The sequence below is a fragment of the Coregonus clupeaformis genome, chromosome 16, assembly GCF_020615455.1.
Source record: "Coregonus clupeaformis isolate EN_2021a chromosome 16, ASM2061545v1, whole genome shotgun sequence".
Taxonomy (NCBI): domain Eukaryota; kingdom Metazoa; phylum Chordata; class Actinopteri; order Salmoniformes; family Salmonidae; genus Coregonus; species Coregonus clupeaformis.
This window is the reverse complement of record NC_059207.1, coordinates 38,868,471-38,886,922: the sequence shown is the minus strand read 5'-3', so window position 1 is coordinate 38,886,922 and position 18,452 is coordinate 38,868,471. Positions and strand designations below refer to the sequence as shown.

The 18,452-nt window shown below is 47.5% G+C and overlaps 1 protein-coding gene across 6 annotated transcripts in view; it reads right to left on the bottom strand.

Moving 5' to 3' along the window:
* ep400 (E1A binding protein p400) overlaps positions 1-15,113 on the bottom strand; it is a 34,725-nt gene extending 19,612 nt beyond the window's left edge. For 3 of the 6 annotated variants that reach the window (XM_041900883.2, XM_041900885.2, XM_041900886.2), the window contains exons 1-24: positions 14,960-15,113; positions 12,812-14,161; positions 12,585-12,692; positions 12,369-12,450; positions 12,008-12,121; positions 9,887-10,284; positions 9,488-9,787; positions 9,213-9,398; positions 8,956-9,096; positions 8,783-8,861; positions 8,638-8,687; positions 8,483-8,537; positions 8,276-8,365; positions 7,995-8,108; positions 6,123-6,313; positions 5,750-5,927; positions 5,496-5,632; positions 5,059-5,228; positions 4,668-4,842; positions 2,984-3,120; positions 2,127-2,313; positions 1,750-1,919; positions 1,366-1,562; positions 486-764 (exon numbers count right to left, since the gene is read on the bottom strand). In XM_041900883.2, the coding sequence (XP_041756817.2) occupies positions 486-764; positions 1,366-1,562; positions 1,750-1,919; positions 2,127-2,313; positions 2,984-3,120; positions 4,668-4,842; positions 5,059-5,228; positions 5,496-5,632; positions 5,750-5,927; positions 6,123-6,313; positions 7,995-8,108; positions 8,276-8,365; positions 8,483-8,537; positions 8,638-8,687; positions 8,783-8,861; positions 8,956-9,096; positions 9,213-9,398; positions 9,488-9,787; positions 9,887-10,284; positions 12,008-12,121; positions 12,369-12,450; positions 12,585-12,692; positions 12,812-14,128 (4,855 nt within the window). In that variant the 5' untranslated portion in view covers positions 14,129-14,161; positions 14,960-15,113. Of the gene's footprint in view, positions 1-485; positions 765-1,365; positions 1,563-1,749; positions 1,920-2,126; positions 2,314-2,983; positions 3,121-4,667; positions 4,843-5,058; positions 5,229-5,495; positions 5,633-5,749; positions 5,928-6,122; positions 6,314-7,994; positions 8,109-8,275; positions 8,366-8,482; positions 8,538-8,637; positions 8,688-8,782; positions 8,862-8,955; positions 9,097-9,212; positions 9,399-9,487; positions 9,788-9,886; positions 10,285-12,007; positions 12,122-12,368; positions 12,451-12,584; positions 12,693-12,811; positions 14,162-14,816 lie in introns of all 6 variants that reach the window. The other 3 variants (XM_041900884.2, XM_041900888.2, XM_041900887.2) reach the window with 3 other exon arrangements.
* Between the last annotated feature and the right edge of the window lie 3,339 nt (positions 15,114-18,452).

The following is an 18,452-nucleotide window of genomic DNA, read 5'->3' as shown; positions in this document are numbered from 1 at the left end:
GTGTTGAGTTGCGATTGAAAAGGTTTCTGTGTGTGTTCACACTGGGGTAGGGTAGGGAGTGGCCTGAGGTCAGCGGGGTCATTTCCACATGCTTAGCAGTACACAAACTCTCAGGGTCAAAAGAAAACATAACAACAACACAAAAAAAATCTAAGAAGGAAACAACACTTTGGGATATCTTCCTGCAGCTGGGCTGACAAGAAGCAAAAGATTAGTAAAATGGGAGAACCAATATTTAGGTGGGGGAAAATATAGTTTTAAATGGTTAAACCAGTATTGTGTGGTCTGTCATGGCAGCAGACATTGGGTTGTGGACATGCAGGTTTCAGACTGAGGAAGATTGAGGCTGTTTGGGGATGCTGCTGACATGGCTGTAGTTCTCATTTATAAAGTGCTATTTTTCTTCACTCAATGATTCTCTGCAGTAAAATAGGACAATAGAAATGCATTGAAGGGAGGTGAGGGAAGGGGAGGAGGCCACTTACTAGGCAACCGTGCCTGGGCCTGGGATGTTAGAACCAGTCTCTGGGGAACCAGGCTGGACTGGATGGCATGGGTGGGGCCTAGGGCCGGCCTGGGGACCTGGACAATACCAGACAGAGTGGGCTGGGCTGCGCCACACAGAGCCTGACCCAGGGCCACAGGGGGGGCAGCCCCCACCACATGCTGGCCAGCGGCGGAGCTCCCAGAGGATGCTACAGCAGACCCAGTGGTGCCGGTGGCAGGAGAGGTAGTCTGGGCTTTCTGAATAGCGGTCCCAGCCACTGTGAAGTACAAGGGAGTTTGGGATGGGCTAACTGAAACAACGCGTCAGTTAATTCAACAGCACAACTCGAGGGTGGTGGTCCATCAGCAAGTTTAGGTTTATACCCGTCTTGGATTGATAGGATTAGAGTCAAAAGAGGATGTCAATATAATCAAATCTTTGCCTTGGACTTCTCTGTTTTAGGATACATTTGGAGTAGCAAAATGTTGCTTTGGATTTTGTTCTGAAATTATGTTGATGACAGTATCTTTTAGTTACACATGTATAAACCACACAATTTGAAAATGTAATGGTGGTAATGAGACACACACAGGCTATGCATAGTTAGTTTAATTAACTTCACTGAAACGCAGTTTTTAGTGTCATGACCAACTACAATCACACTTTACAAAACATTACATGGTAACATCATGAGATTATCTGTGTGATACACACTACACAAATACTGTAAACAATGAACTGCAATTATCAAAACGCATGAAGACAAATGTTTGATTTCCTTCATTAAGTTATTCAACTTGAAAACAGCATGAAACGCGTGTGAACCCCAGTGCATACCAAGGTGTAGCATTGTCTAGGGGTCTATAGTGAGATCTTACCCTGTGTGGTGGTAGTGGTGGTGGTGACAGGGGACTTGCCCCTGGTCTGGGCTGGCTGAGGGGCAGTAGAAGTAATAGTGGCGGTGGTGGTGAGGGGGGTGGTAGTGGTGGCTGGAGGACGCTGCTGACCCACAGTATTGGTCATGGGCACCAGACGGCCCTCTGGCTTGGTACCATACTGCACTGGCTGGAACAACCTGTCAATCAAATCATAGACTCAATAAAGGTCACAGGTCATGCAACACTGCCTAGCGCTACTGATGCAACATGATAGAATAGAATTAGTAAATATGATTTATTTTCCATTTTTGTGAGTAACAGAATGGAATCATCCATGTCATGTGTATTAGGGTTTCCATGTGATGTGAAAGGTAGAGCACAGACCTCATTGGTTTGATCTTGCAGGGCTTGGGTCTGGCCGGTGGGTCCGGAGCACTGTGGATCTCCTCAATCAGCTGACGGGTGACTTTGAGTTTGGGTAGAACCTCCTCTGTCTCGTAGCGCGTCAGTCTGTTCTCATTACTGATCAAGTCGAACAGGGACAGGTCCAGGCTCTAGAAAAAGAGACAAAAGGAATACAAGTGTGTTTTGAACCTCATATGCAGGTGCAGACTAAGTTCTCAGATAAAGTTACATCTAAACCAATCTAATCAATTCCATTCCACGTCACTCAGGTGAGCAGTACTAATGAAATAGAATAAACTGGATTAAACCCTCAGGTGTTGAAGCTGTGTGTGATACTGGTATCCTACTAGTCCTACCGTGCGTTGGTCGTCCTGCAGGGCTCCCAGCACCAGGGAAGGGGTGTTGTACTGCAGAGAGGAACACACGTAGGAGCTGCTGGTCTCCCTGATGTTCACCAGGTCTGGGTGGTTACAGATCCTCTGCAGCTGCATCAGCACCTGCAGCACACTCACAAAATGACCAGTCTTCAATGCCTCCTGGGCTCTACGGGCAGACAGAGGACAGAGCACAAGACATTCAGAAAGAGGGCAAGTGAATTTAACATTTGAGCAACCATGCTCTGATTATAACAAAATAATAGGGCTGGGAATTGCCAGGGGCCTCACGATACGATATTATCACAATACTTAGGTGCCGAAATGATATGCATTGCGATTCTCACGATTCTATATGTATAGCGATTCGATACGATTTGATGTTCCAAACATATTGCTCACTATATGTCTGCTGCACAGAGACAAGAGAGAGCATGAGAACACAAGTTCTGATCAGTCAGGGAAATAAGAGTGCTGAAAACATGTTGGCTCACTATTTAAAAAGGAGGACGAGCTATAAGATGAAAAATACCAGTTTGACGCAGATACAGCTGACTAGCTCTAGCTAACCCTACCTACAGTAGCAAAAAATATATATATATTTTATTGATAATTGGGTGTCAAATATCAATATAATATCGTCCCAAAATAATATTGCCATATGTAACTATCGATTCCCCCCTCCTATCACTACCAAATAATCATAATGCGTTTCCAGGTATAGAACCTGTGCTCAAATATTCAGTCTATGAGTATAAAACTAAATACTATACTAATTATACAATCAGGTTGGCCATACATTAGGCGGAGGTTATGTGGTGTCTGGAGGCCCAACTCACCCTGGCTGAGTGAGGATATCTTCATACATGCTCTTCTGTCTGCTGGAAAGGCGACACTTGAGGATGTGTTCATACTTCTTAGGAAGCTGCTTCTCCACGTCCCTCTTACAGCGCCTCAGGATGAAGGGTTGGATCATCTGGAGAGAGAGAGGAGAAAGGATGTCAGATCTAATGGTATCTAGGTATGAACAGCTCTGCCCTGGTAAAGGGGAATCATCCTGATGACCAGTGGTACCGATAAACGCCTAAATTGGAATGCAGTGACTGTACAAGTAACATGCTATATATGACGTCAGAGTTCTGGCTCTGCGCTTCACAGCGCTGTATGGACTTTGACTGATAGCCGTTCTGAACTTAAGCATCTTGGTCGCCCGGTCGGTCGCCCGCTCATCCACCTAATCCCTCCCGCTAATTGGGCAACTTTTGCACACTTTTTGTTGTCTGGGTGAGGGAAATGCTGTAAATTAAGAGGACTATGTATTTTGAAAGATGAGACGTTGAGGATTATAATAAATACCGCTTTGATGTCATACAAGCAAGTAAAACACCTGTCCAAATTTGAGTCCAAATTTGCACTTCACATTTCCATATCATAAAACTCATGTCACATACAGTGCCAACGTTTATGATCACTATGTTGGGTTGTTCTTTACAGAATGAGCCGGTTTGTCTATTGTGAAGAAAATTTGCTGCAGCACACACACCTGAATGCACTCATGACTCCTTTCTATGCGCATCAAAATGATGATCCGTTTCCCTGGATTGCATTGTGAAAGCCTAATACTGTTATATCGTATTTTATAATTTAGCTAGTCATATATTGGCAATAGAACAGGTTTTCAAATTATGCCCACTTGATCCAGATTGCGATTTATAATTGACTGTTTTTGGATTGCGTAAACAACAGTAATTGTGTGAGGGCGGGATGCAGGTTCCAAACAGTGTGCTTGCTCGTTTTCCAAAAAGTGGACCTGCTCTTATGTTCCAAAAAGTGTGCTTGCTCTAGTTCCTCAAAGGCACAGCTAGGAGAGCTAAAAAAAAACATATTGTAGTTGAAGACTCTTCAAGTCCTAAAAGTGCATTGACATTACTTAGGAACTGGGCACCCTTTGGAGAGGTGTGTGATCACTTGGAGACACCAGATAGTCCTCTCACTCAAACCCATGTCATTTTTTTGTCTTATGTTGCACCTACCCCACATTTTCCAGGAATAGTCTTATGTTACTGAATGTATCCAGAGTATTTTCAGATTTTGTTATCAACAATGCGGCAAAAAGTACATTAAATGTAAAATTCACAAAATCAACAGTGTAATTTGGATTTAGTCTTGTGTCAGGTGAACTGTCGCATACTCACCTTTCGTCTAATAATTTCCCCATAATCTCGAAACCTTTCCCTCTCAATTGCTACCATGCTTATGCATATGCTTTTTCTATTTCTTCTGTAAGAAACATTTCAGCCCTATCCATATAGGCCAATTCCCACAGGTATAAAGTTAAGCAAGATACCTTCTTTAATGACCAGAAACACTCATTAGGAATGAAAGAACCTTCAGATACACAATCACTTCCCACCACAAATAAAAGCGCCATCACATTGATGGATATCAGACAACTGACTGTGACAAACTCTCAACACACAAGCATTAGAAAGAAGGGGAGTTTGGTTGTAACCCTACACTTACCCTGTGTAGGCGGATGACCAGTTTGTGGCAGTAGTCCTGGTTCTGGTCTGTGCCTGGCTTGACAGGGAAGTCTGTGTAGGGTCTGGTGATGCCTGGCAGGAGGAAGTGGATCATGGTCCACAGCTCCTTCAGTGTGTTCTGGAGTGGAGTGTTGATCAGGAGGATCCTCTGCTGACTGGAACATAAACCACACCAACACATCATTTGATTTTGTTGTTTCTCTAGCTCGCTAACAATTTTAAATGCATGGAAAACCACATTTAAGAGTTTAACCTTCTAAGCTGTCTAAACTAAACTTTCATTTCATGCTAAGCTGAGACCAAAAAGCCCTCAGCAGACCAGTCTATGTGGGGGTGTAACCATGGTGCTACCCTAAAATAAGAGTTGTTACCTCTTGAGAGCAAAGATTGTTTCCCAGTGTTTCTCTGACATGTTCTTAATGAGCTGCACCTCATCCAGGACCAGGTGCTTCCACCTCCTCCTCAGGAAGTGGCTCTGGTCCTTCAGCAGCAGCTTGTAGGACGTCACACACACATGGAAGCTGTTGGCCTCCGCCCACCACTGGAGACACATCAACAACACCACAAGTTATGGACAGACTGAGAAATAATTTATAAACGGGTAAACAATTTTAAATAACAGCAGAAGCCAAAAAGGGGTAGAGAAGAACATTTAAATCTTTAAGGCATTCTATTCTTGAGAAGTGTGCGTTATTTATTGTCACATTTGGTGCTGCTGTCCTGCCCAAGTCTCTCTGCTGGAATGGAATTCATCTCATGGGGATGTCTACTGAAAAAGGTCCTGTTGAAACAGATCATTACTAGTTACCCTTCTCTTTGCTCTGCGTTCCCGTCTGTTGCCGAGGTAGAGGAGGATTTTGAGGCCAGGACACCAGCGTTTAAACTCCATCTCCCAGCTCAGGATCTTACACGTCCTCACCACAACCAGATGGGGGCCCCAGATGCCTGAAAAATAAAAATAAAATAAGTCTATATGAATGTTTACATGCATAAAAATACGTACATGTTTACATAAATAAACAAAAGAGAAGCATTGAATAAAGTCTTTCAGCAGTAGATTACCCTCTTGACAGGCCAGATGGGCCAGGTAGGCCACAGTCTGCACAGTCTTGCCCAGCCCTGTCTCGTCTGCTAAGATGCCGTTAAGGTGTTTCTTGTAGAGACTGGCTAGCCAGTCCACTCCGATCTGCTGGTACTCACGCAGTGATCCACGCAGCAGGAAAGGAGCCTGGCTGCGGCCCTAAGACACATAGCAAAGTGTCATAATGATTCCCTGTTTGTACATGTTAACTCAGTAACTGTCCTCTTAAATATATATATTTCATTTATTACACTTTTTTCCCATTCATCTTGCCAAATTCTTCTCATTGACAAACTGGTTAAATGACACCCAACAGTGAATGACTGGGTCAGTGAGACAGTTGTGATGACTCACAGAAGTGGTGGTCCTGGCACTGCCCTTCGGTAGGATGAGTTCTGTGGCGGCTGCCACCTCTGCTATGTCCTTCTTGGGCTTCCCGTCAGCACCAGGGGGGCTGGCCTTCTCAGAACCTCGATACTGGTCCACACTGAGCAGGGAGTCTATCACTACAGCCTCGTGGGGGCTGTCCAGAGAGGACTCCATCTCTGAGAGGGAACAATGACTACATCAGCACCACTGAGGGAACACCACCAGTTTACAAATCCTTTTGCTTTGAAACTAATCATCTTGGCATAACAATGAGCATGAGGCACATAGCTAGACTGGTACACAGAGTTTGAGTATATACAGTACCAGTCAAAAGTTTGGACAACTACTCATTCAAGGGTTTTCCTTTATTTTTACTATTTTCTACATTGTAGAATAATAGTGAAGACATCAAAACTATGAAATAACACATATGGAATCATGTAGTAACCAAAAAAGTGTTTAACAAATCGAAATATATTTTATATTTGAGATTCTTCAAATAGCCACCCTTTGCCTTGATGACAGCTTTGCACACTCTTGGCATTCTCTCAACCAGCTTCATGTGGTAGTCACCTGGAATGCGTTTCAATTAACAGGTGTGCCTTCTTAAAAGTTAATTTGTGGAATTTAATTCCTTAATGCGTTTGAGCCAATCAGTTGTGATGTGACAAGGTAGGTATACAGAAGATAGCCCTATTTGGTAAAAGACCAAGTCCATATTATGGCAAGAACAGCTCAAATAAGCAAAGAGAAATGACAGTCCATCATTACTTTAAGACATGAAGGTCAGTCAATACGGAAAATGTCAAGAACATTGAAGTGCAGTCGCAAAAACCATCAAGCGCTATGATGAAACTGGCTCTCATTAGGACCGCCACAGGAATGGAAAACCCAGAGTTACCTCTGCTGCAGAGGATAAGTTAATTAGAGTTACAAGCCTCAGAAATTGCAGTCCAAATAAATGCTTCAGAGTTCAAGTCACAGACACCTCTCAACATCAACTGTTCAGAGGGGACTGTGTGAATCAGGCCTTCATGGACGAATTGCTGCAAACAAACCACTACTAAAGGACACCAATAAGAAGAAGAGACCTGCTTGGGCCAAGAAACACGAGCAATGGACATTAGACCAGTGGAAATTTGTCCTTTGGTCTGATGAGTCCAAATTTGAGATTTTTGGTTCCAACCGCCGTGTCTTTGTGAGATGCGGTGTGGATGAACGGATGATCTCCACATGTGTAGTTCCCACCGTAAAGCATGGAGAAGGTGTTATGGTGTGTGCTTTGCTGGTGACACTGTCTGTGATTTATTTAGAATTCAAGGCATACTTAACCAGCATGGCTACCACAGCATTCTGCAGCGATAAGCCATCCCATCTGGTTTTGGCTTAGTGGGACTATCATTTGTTTTTCAACAGGACAATGACCCAACATACCTCCAGGCTGTGTAAGGGCTATTTTACCAAGAAGGAGAGTGATGGAGTGCTGCATCAGATGACCTGGCCTCCACAATCACCCGACCTCAACTCAATTGAGACGGTTTGGGATGAGTCGGACGGCAGAGTGAACGAAAAGCAGCCAACAAGTGCTCAGCATATGTGGGAACTCCTTCATGACTGTTGGACAACCATTCCAGGTGAAGCTGGTTGAGAGAATGCCAAGAGTGTGCAAAGCTGTCATCAAAGCAATGGGTGGCTACTTTTTTGGTTACTACATGATTCCAGATGTGTTATTTCATAGTTTAGATGTCTTCATTATTATTCTACAATGTAGAAAATAGTAAAAAATAAATAAAAACCCTTGAATGAGTAGGTGTGTCCAAACATTTAACTGGTACTGTATGTAGAGTTTAGGTGCACCTTCAGTCTCATCCCTGTCCTCCTCATCACTCTGTGGGGAAGGCAGGGGCCAGTCAAAGTTGTCAGCGTAGGCACCAGCATACTGTTTCATCAACGCATCCAGAGGCATCTCAGCTGAGAACGATACAAGACAGAGAGGAAAGGCTCAATATAGACACAAACACTAAGGGGCGCTTTTAAACCCTACATGTTTTTAATGAGTAATGAAAAAAACAAAATAAAGGTAATTGGGAGAAATCGATCACTAGTTATAGTAAGAGAAAACAGTGCATCATGCTGACCATCTTTAGCCAGATCTCCCAACTCTGCCTTCTGATCAGCTGCCACCTCCATGGCCTCCTGTTCCTCTATGGTGCTCTCCTCATCCTGAACTGTAAGAGAGAACACAGCTAGACAAGTTACAACATTGTAAACAACTGTTCAATTTAACAGTGCACCTCAAATGATAAACCAGTAAAAAATCTCTGGAGACATTTTTGCACACATACCTTCTTCCGCCAATGAAGTGCTGGACTTTCGCTTCCTTGTTGACATAATGGGCTCCTGTGAATGAGAAGAATTTTGAATACGTGTCCCTGCAAAAAAAACGGATTATGTGTCTGGACATTCTGGACAACCAGAGTGAGTCTGTGCAGCCACCTACCTCTTTTTCAGCTTTCACTGCGGTCGACTGAGCAGGTTTAACATCTTGTCCTTTGACGCAAAGAATAACCAATATATTCAAAACGACATTATGAAATTTAGATTTATGTAAAACAATTTCAAAAGGCTCTTGAATAAACGCTCACCTTTACTCGTTGCTCTCTGTAGGCTGAGCATTTTCAGTCTCTTCTCATAAATCTCGAAACGCAGTTTAATTTCCACAACCTGAGAGAAACCAAATGGAAAGGAGGGACAGAGTTGATGACACTACAGGTCTAAGGACAACAACGGAACAGTTTCCACATTAAGAGAAACGTACCTGCTCAATGTTGGACCAGAAGAACTCCACCTCTCTGGCGATGGTGCTAGCAATGTGACGGAGCCGCAGTTCTTCCTCTTTCTTGGACCCCTCTTCCATCTTCTTCTGCTCGTCATGGTAACGGGAACAGGTGCGAACCAGCTGGGGAATATGCAATATGCAGTTATGATCAAGTAGTACTGAAACAATGTACAAGTACATAAGAATCACAGACATTACTTCAGTAAGAGTACACTAAGAGAACTCAGCCAGCATACCTTCTTGGCAGCAGCCATCTTCCACCTCCTCTCCTGGGCAAAGTCAGCTGCCATCCACTGCATCTCCTCCAGTAGGTAGTCCCAGTGGGACTTGGGCCGAGAGGACTCCATGAGCTTGGGCAGCCTGCTGGCTGACCACTGGCCTTCTTTCCTCAGCTCAGAGATACGCTGGTGCACCTGGCTCTCCTGGGGGTCAGAGAGAGAGGTCACATTATGAGCAGCCGGAAAACAAAAGCACTTGCAGAGTGATAGGTTTCTCAGAGGTAACTCCTCACCATTTTGGCCTGTTCAGCTTGTTTGTCCTGTGAGCTCCCTTCTGATGACTGCATACCCGAACCCTGACCAAAGCCTCCCATTTTGACTGTGGAGGTGCCGTTGGGCCCGGCCAGTTTGGACTGTGTGTTAGGGTTGATGTTGGACCCAGAGGGGCGGAGGGGGCCAATTGTGTGGGGGGAGGGGAGTGAGTTGGGGGCGTTGAGGGGGGCAGGAGACATGGAGGGGTTGGACAGGGAGTTGGTCATCATTCTTTGGACAGGTTGGTTGGAGTCCGCTCCAGGACGAGTGAGGGTCACAGTCTGATCAAGGGAGGAGAGAGAAAAGACAAACCGTTGATCTACAAACCTATGAACACAACCAAAAACATGGGATGTTTGGAAGTTATCCTCTAGACTCACCGCCTGTCCTGGCTGCAGCATGAGCTGGGGCTGCTGTAGCTGCTGAGGCTGCATCTGGAGGTGAAGACCAGACTGCATCTGCTGCTGGAGCTGGGCCTGGAGCTGTGTGTGGGGGTTGACTGGAGCCATGATGGGGCCAGCCCCCTGCACCTTCACCTGGGCCTGGAGCTGATTGGCTACCTGGGCTGAGCTCTCCACCAGCTGGGGCTGCTGAGAGAGAGCCATGGGCAGGCCAGCCATGGGGAGGGCGCCCTGGGGCAGGCGGCCAGGCAGCTGGGGGGGAGGAGTGTGCAGGCTGGCAGCGTTCTGCACCGGAGGCCCTTTGGACGGGTCATACTGTGGCTGGTTCTGCTTCTGCCCGGGGATCTGGACCGTCTGCGGGTTGGGGGGCATACCGCCTGGAGCACAGTAACCAAGTCATAGGGAACACAAAGGGAAGGAGTGAAGAGAGGGGGAAAGGATAACAACATGTGGCTGTGAGTTAGTGTTGCTCTGTGGTTCCTCGATCCAAGTGTTGTCCTGTCATACCAATCCTGCTCTCTCTGAAATAAAGGCCTGTTAAAAAATAAAGACTATACACGCTGCAGATAGAGGGACTGAGCAGTAGTCAGGCCAGAGGGCCACTTGTTCCTCATACGTAAGCCATTCTTTTTCAGTACTGACTGAACGTGATCATCAGATTATGAAAGGATAGTGTTTAGAGCTCCATCTATTATAACAGCTACCCAGAACGTATGAATTGGATGTACTATATGAGTCAACAGTAGTGTAGTTCTTACTGTTGAGGAAGAGTGAAAACAAATAAATTATACAGCACAATGATTACAGAAGAAAAAATCTATGTGATCATCTACATGTCCTTCAAATAAAATACTACGCTTGTTAATGCAAAAAATTAAAACATTATCTTTAAAATGTTAAGAGAATGTGATTAAAACAGCTAAACTAATCATGCATAAAACACCTTCAGCAGAGGGACTGAGAAGAAAGGTTTCCAAATCAAATGAAATAGAAAATATAGTAAAATAAAATAAAGCGCATTCACAAAAACACCATATGTTTAGCATGCATGAAGCAATGTAGTTATTTTGTGGAACACAGAACATAGCAAAGCAGAGAAGTGAGCAGGACACACATGGGATCTTGCAGACAGCAGGCCTGGGCTGAGCAGAGCTGTGCACCCTGACTAAGCAGCACCTGTCCTACCCCTCCCTGACCATCACTCACATCATCACCTAGACCACATCAACACCTGGCCCTGACAGACACACCCACACCACGCCAACCTGTGACATATCATGACTGCACCAAACCTCCTCTACCCGGTTCCCCTCCTTCCTACTACAACTGAGGGAAAGAGGCCAAGTCAGAACGATATGCCATGGAAACAGATGGGGGAAACCAACAAAGGATGAGCATGATGGAACAAGAAAAGGAAACAACTGATGCTCTTGATGACTGACAACTGAACATAGGATTGAGATGCATTGTGAATCCATGTTTACAATGCAAGGACAGACAACGGAGAGGGACAGGGGTGCGGGAGACGGATGGATGGATGAGAATGATGACGAGTATAAAAAAGGAGGAACGAAAAAGCAATCATCAAATGAGCAAACATGCCCCACTGGAAAGAGATTTATTTTTTCCAGGGTTCCTCCTTTCTCACTTTCCGTGATCCGCTTGCGAAACAGCCAAAGCTCCAACGGCACAGGAAAGTCCGTCCAAACAGAGACGATCGGGAATAACAAAACTTCAGAAAAGAAGAAACGGATGGAGACGGATGATCAATCAAACATAAAAAAGTAAAATCATAAGACATGGCATCATCCCAGTGAGAGGCTACTCCTTTTCTTCAGACTTGTTTAAAAAAAATCTTCTTCCCCATTTTAGCCCTTGATCTAGAGAGAGAGAGCGTGCTGGGAGTGCTAAGCCTGAACTTCCTGAGGCCTGCTGGGGTGTCTGTCCAGCGGATGGATGAAGATCTCTTTGTTGATGCTGCTTGGAGGTTTTCGTTGGAGACGATGGGACGTTGTTGGAATTCAGTTTGTCTCGTAGGATTGAGAACACGTCCAGCAGCATTGAACAGAACACAGAACGGCCTGGTAGTAGCACTCCTACCTTGCGCTGTCGGCATAAGCTGCTGGAGTGGAACGCCAGGTGATCCTAAAGCACCAGGATGCTGGAAAATCATTCCATGGCGACCAACTTCAATCCGGGACCTCTTAGCCTGATCTGGGATTTAAAACACACAATACCCTCATAACGGAAAAAAGACACTCGGCAAACAGCAATGACCTTCTGTACACCATACAGACCACCTCTCCTTCCTTGGGTTAAGACTTCTACACACAGCGCTAGTAGAAGATGCCAAATATCTAAAAGCAGAAGCAATTTAAGGGAAGAAAATAACAAAAAGAAAGAAAAGGGGGCGGAAACAAACCAACAAAAGAGCCACGGGAGTTTGCTGTCCTTGCCCTACCTGCTTGTGCCATTGCCTGTTGCCTCTTAAAGGCATCCATGTCTCCAGTGTTTGTCATGCTGCCAGCTGCTCCCGGGTGCACCTGAGGAGACATATCCAAGGGTTAGTAAGAGCTTGGAGATCTAAAAGGAAACATTTAAGAGAGACAAAGATAATCAGTTCCATCCTCTCTGTGTAGGGGTTGCAGTCATTTGGTGCCCCATCACCCTTCTTCACCTGGAACTGCTGCTGGGTAGAGAATGCTGCTGAAACATTGGGTGGAAGCTGTGTCGCTATGGCAACCGGTGTTCCAGCCTGTCCATCCTTTCCAGTGACAACCTTGACCTGGGAGTGGCACAGAGATTTGAACTAAATTCATATAGCCTAAACATGGAATAAGAGGTAGAGGCATTCTGAATGTATGACTATAAGACATGATAGATCAATCAATGATGTAACAGTACCTCATCATTGATGACCTCAGACTGCTCCTCATCCTCCTCCTCTTCCTCCTCAAGGTCTAGGTCATTCTGCCTCAGGTAAGTGAAAAGCGGGACACAGGGCTTCTTCTTGAAAGCCAAATAGTCCATCATGTTCCCCTGAAGGTGCTGCAGGAAGAACAACTCAATCAGGTAGTCTTTGAAGACCTCCTTCAGACCCTCCATCTTCTTAGTGTGGTGCTCCAGACACTGCTTCCTCAGCTGGGCCACTTCTGGGTTTAAGGGTGCAATCTCCTCCAGCTTTTTGGGTATCTGTTTCTTGATGGACCCCAAGCACATGCCGGTAGGGGTGAGGGGGGGATTGGGGATGCCTTGCGGAGGGTTAATGAGAGAAGGGCTGGAGGGAGGAATGGTGGAAGGCATACTGAAAGACAATGTGGCAGCTGTCCCCACTCCAGCTACCATACCCTGTGAAGTCTTCTCAAATATCATGGGACGCGCCAGCTGCCCCTGGATGATACTGCTGATTTGAGGTGGCAAGTTGGAGGTGGTGATGTGGCCTGGGCTCCCCAGTGTGGGCAGAGCAGTGCCACTGGCCACAGGACTCTGAGGTCCGAGGTGGTGGATGGTGCCTCCAGTCTGTGAGTGGGGCTGGGACAGCCTGCATTCCCGCACAGAGCCTGGCACCCCTGGGGAGGACAGCTGCACCTGCCCAACCGTGGTTGGAGTTAGCTGCGTCAGCCCTGTCCCCTCTTGGTAAACAAAGTGCCCACTTCCAGGCGGGCTGCCAAGACTGATTTGTCTCACAAGCATGCCAGCATCAACAAAGCGTGTTGGGCTCTGTCCACACAAACCCAGTCCTGTTCCAGGTGCCCCTGGTCGCTGGAGGGGGACTGGGCTGTGCTGGGTGGGACTTTGTGGCTGCATGGATTGTGGCAGCGGTGAGGTGACCTGGATATAGGACGGGGCATGCTCAAACCTCCACTGCGGGGCCGTGTGCTGGAAGCCGGGAGAGCCTGGGTTCTGGAGGGGGAGCGGGGTGAGGGTGATCTGTTGGTTGCCTGTCACCATTTGACTGACATTTTGTAAGGTGATGTTCATGTTCTGGCCTGTGACAGGGCTGCGGCTCATTATTATCTGGTAGTTGGGGGACTGGGGGGCTGAAGGGCTGGCTGCAGATGGAAACGTGGTCACAGTTGATTGTGGATGGTTGGCTGTTGCCTGCTGTTGAGTAACTGCCATGGTCTGCTGCTTCTGGTGGTCTTCTGCTTCAGATCCAGTGGTGGACTTGGATCTCTGAAGTTGCCGTTGCACATTCTGTGGTCCACTCCCATGGTGCATTGCGTAACACTGTTACTGTATGGGAAACAATACCTGTAGAGGATAGACATTCTCATCAAATCATGTAACCAATATTGGTGACATTTTATATGCCGTTTTCCTTCTATCAAACATCGACATTCTTTGTAACAATGCCAATCATTCACAATTTTGCACATTACTTTATATGATGCTGAAATATTACATGTTTTATTTTGAAAGACGTCTCACTGATTAGTGAACGGCTTGGCAAAAGGTAGCCAGTTTCATCACACACGCTAGCTAGACATTCACTGTTAAGTGAGAGACGCAGATGAGCATCTTGAGTGGGGCTATAGAGCTAGTTAGCTAACCATTGTTGTTGGCAGAATTTGACAGGCAATGTAGTAATGCTATTGAGCCAACGTTAACTAGGTATTATTAATAGCTAGCTAGTTCGTGTTATGTCGTTAACTAGCTAACACCACCGTCATAACCAGCAGCACTGATTTTCATGGCTAGCCGAAGCATAATAAACCATAACGTTACGGCTGTAACTACATCTTTATAAATTAGCTGTAGCCAGCTAGCTAAATTATGCTAATTGTGCACGGCCTTGTCCTAGCTAGCTCAGATATGATATCGCTATCTAGCATTAGTTTAGTATGATATTAGCTAACTATGCAACTCAACGTTGTCCATGTATGGATGAAATGTGTACGGTGCTTACAATATATTTTTTGGGGAGTCAACTAAATGTCCATATACTTAGCACGCATAAGGCCGAGATGCCGCTCCTTCCCTCCGATAGTAGCGTGCTAGCTAATTTGTTAGCCGCAGGGTAAATAGACATCACCGGATCTAGTTACTTACAGCAAATACAACTCCCGCGGTAGTCTCATCAACCAAAAAGTATTCTTTAAAAACAAAGACAAAAATTATGAAGTGTAAATACTGCTACACGGCAATATTACATTTAATGTTTTGGACATATTTCATTCTGAAACATGGCGATGGTACTTTATTTTTTTCTATCTATTTCCTTGAAGAACCGGAAGCAGTTCCGTTTCAAAGTAAGTGAACGACCCTGGACTCATTCTGATTGACAAGAATGTAAACCAACCCCTCAACATAGAGTAGAGGCGATTTCTAGTACCTCTATGGGCGCATTGCCCTCAAATACAATTTGCTTAGTCTAAGTAACTTCAAATAACCTAGCTATAGCCAATTTATTCTCTCATGCTACTTTATTACATTGATTGTTTATATACTTTATTCCCTAAAACCAACTGGGAAAAATGTATTTGCCCTATAAAGATGAGTCAAACTCAATAATACAAAATATTGTAGTAGCTTTTACCTCTATCTCCACCTACTAATGCCTCACATCAAAACATGCCTCCTCTATACTGTAGATCTGGATTTGGTCAAATGTTCTGCTGAGCAGCTGACAAGTGTAGGCTAGAGGACAACAGAAACATCCCACAAAATGTTATATACATTTTAAATCACTCTTCTCACACAATGTTCTCATATGAAACTGATTTTGGAAGATTGGTTATGGAGAACAAGAACAACATACAGTCAAAACAAATACTCAATATATTTACAAAGACATTTAATATTTAAAAGGTGCCTAGTTTTTCTTTCAGAAAGCTGATATCATTGTCTTTCTGTCACACCCTGGCTCTGGGACTCTATATGTTGAGCCAGGGTGTGTTCATTCTATGTGTTCTGTTTCTATGTTGGGTGTTTCTAGTTCGTCATTTTCTATGTTTGACTGAGTGACTCCCAATCAGAGGCAACGAGTGTCAGCTGTGTGCTGGTTGTCTCTGATTGGGAGCCATATTTAACTGTCTGTGTTTCACTTTGTGTTTGTGGGTTTCTGTTCCGTGTTCGGTCATTGTCACCGTGGACTTCACGAGTCGTGTTTTGTTTTGTTTAGAAACTTTAACTAATTAAAGTCATGTTTGTTTCTCACGCTGCGCCTTGGTCTACTCATTACTACGACTGATCGTGACAGAAAAACCCACCATACCAAGACCAAGCAGCGTGTCCAGGAGCAGGCAGCCTGGACGTGGGAGCAGATCTTGGACGGGCAGGGGTCCTGGACCTGGGAGGGAAATCCTGGCCGGGATGGATCGCCGGCCATGGAGTGAGACGGTGGAGGCGCGCCACGTAGAGAGGAGTTACGGCGTGATCAGGGTCGTCGTCGGACGGTCGTGAGGCAACCCCAGAAAATTTTTAGGGGGGCACACGGCATGGACGACGGGGCTGACGGAGGAGAAAAGGGGGCGGATCCAGAAGGCCACCAGGCCAGGGGTACACCGCCCTGTACGTCCTGTGTGGATGCCTCACACAGAGTGTTTGAGGGTAGGCATTCAGCCAGGACGGGTGGTGGCCGCTATTCACTCCAGGCCTCCTATCCGTCTCCACAGCCCGGTTCGGCCTGTCCCTGCTCCACGCACCAAGCCTACGGTGTGCGTCGCCAGCCCGGTCCGGCCTGTCCCTGCTCCACGCACCAAGCCTACGGTGTGCGTCGACAGCCCAGCCCGGCCTGTCCCTGCTCCACGCACCAAGCCTACGGTGTGCGTCGACAGCCCAGCCCGGCCTGTCCCTGCTCCACGCACCAAGCCTCGGTGTGCGTCGCCAGCCCGGTCCGGCCTGTCCCTGCTCCACGCACCAAGCCTACGGTGTGCGTCGACAGCCCAGCCCGGCCTGTCCCTGCTCCATGCACTAAACCTACGGTGCGCGTCGCCAGCCCGGTCCGGCCTGTTCCTGCCACTCGCACCAAACCTACGGTGCGCGTCGCCAGCCCGACCCGGCCTGTTCCTGCACTCGCACCAAACCTACGGTGCGCGTCGCCAGCCCAGTCCGGCCAGTTGCTGCTCCACGCACCAAGCCTACGGTGTGCGTCGCCAGCCCAGTCCGCCCTGTCCCTGCTCCACGCACCAAGCCTACGGTGTGCGTCGACAGCCCAGCCCCGCCTGTCCCTGCTCCACGCACCAAGCCTACGGTGTGCGTCGACAGCCCAGCCCGGCCTGTCCCTGCTCCACGCACTAAACCTACGGTGCGCGTCGCCAGCCCGGTCCGGCCTGTTCCTGCCACTCGCACCAAACCTACGGTGCGCGTCGCCAGCCCGACCCGGCCTGTTCCTGCCACTCGCACCAAACCTACGGTGCGCGTCGCCAGCCCAGTCCGGCCAGTTGCTGCTCCACGCACCAAGCCTACGGTGTGCGTCGCCAGCCCAGTCCGCCCTGTCCCTGCTCCACGCACCAAGCCTACGGTGTGCGTCGACAGCCCAGCCCCGCCTGTCCCTGCTCCACGCACCAAGCCTACGGTGTGCGTCGCCAGCCCAGCCCGGCCTGTCCCTGCTCCACGCACCAAGCCTACGGTGTGCGTCGACAGCCCAGCCCCGCCTGTCCCTGCTCCACGCACCAAGCCTATGGTGTGCGTCGCCAGCCCAGCCCGGCCTGTCCCTGCTCCACGCACCAAGCCTACGGTGTGCGTCGCCAGCCCAGCCCGGCCTGTCCCTGCTCCACGCACCAAGCCTACGGTGTGCGTCGCCAACCCAGTCCGGCCTGTCCCTGCTCCACGCACTAAACCTACGGTGCGCGTCGCCAGCCCGGTCCGGCCTGTTCCTGCCACCCGCACCAAGTCTACGGTGCGCGTCGCCAGCCCGACCCGGCCTGTTCCTGCCACTCGCACCAAACCTACGGTGCGCGTCGCCAGCCCGGTCCGGCCTGTTCCTGCCACTCGCACTAAGCCAGGGGTGCGAGAAGTCAGCCTGGTAAGGCCCGTCCCTCTTCCACGCACCAAGCCAGGGGTGCGAGTCGTCAGCCTGGTAAGGCCCGTTCCTCCTCCACGCACCAAGCCAGGGGTGCCAGAACCGCCGCCGAGGAGGTATGCCCGCCCAGCCCTCCCCTGTTTTGTTTAGTTGAGGCGCGGTCGCAGTCCGCGCCTTTAGGGGGGGGTACTGTCACACCCTGGCTCTGGGACTCTATATGTTGAGCCAGGGTGTGTTCATTCTATGTGTTCTGTTTCTATGTTGGGTGTTTCTAGTTCGTCATTTTCTATGTTTGACTGAGTGACTCCCAATCAGAGGCAACGAGTGTCAGCTGTGTGCTGGTTGTCTCTGATTGGGAGCCATATTTAACTGTCTGTGTTTCACTTTGTGTTTGTGGGTTTCTGTTCCGTGTTCGGTCATTGTCACCGTGGACTTCACGAGTCGTGTTTTGTTTTGTTTTGTTTAGAAACTTTAACTAATTAAAGTCATGTTTGTTTCTCACGCTGCGCCTTGGTCTACTCATTACTACGACGATCGTGACACTTTCATAAATAGGTCAATTCAAATGTATAGCCACAG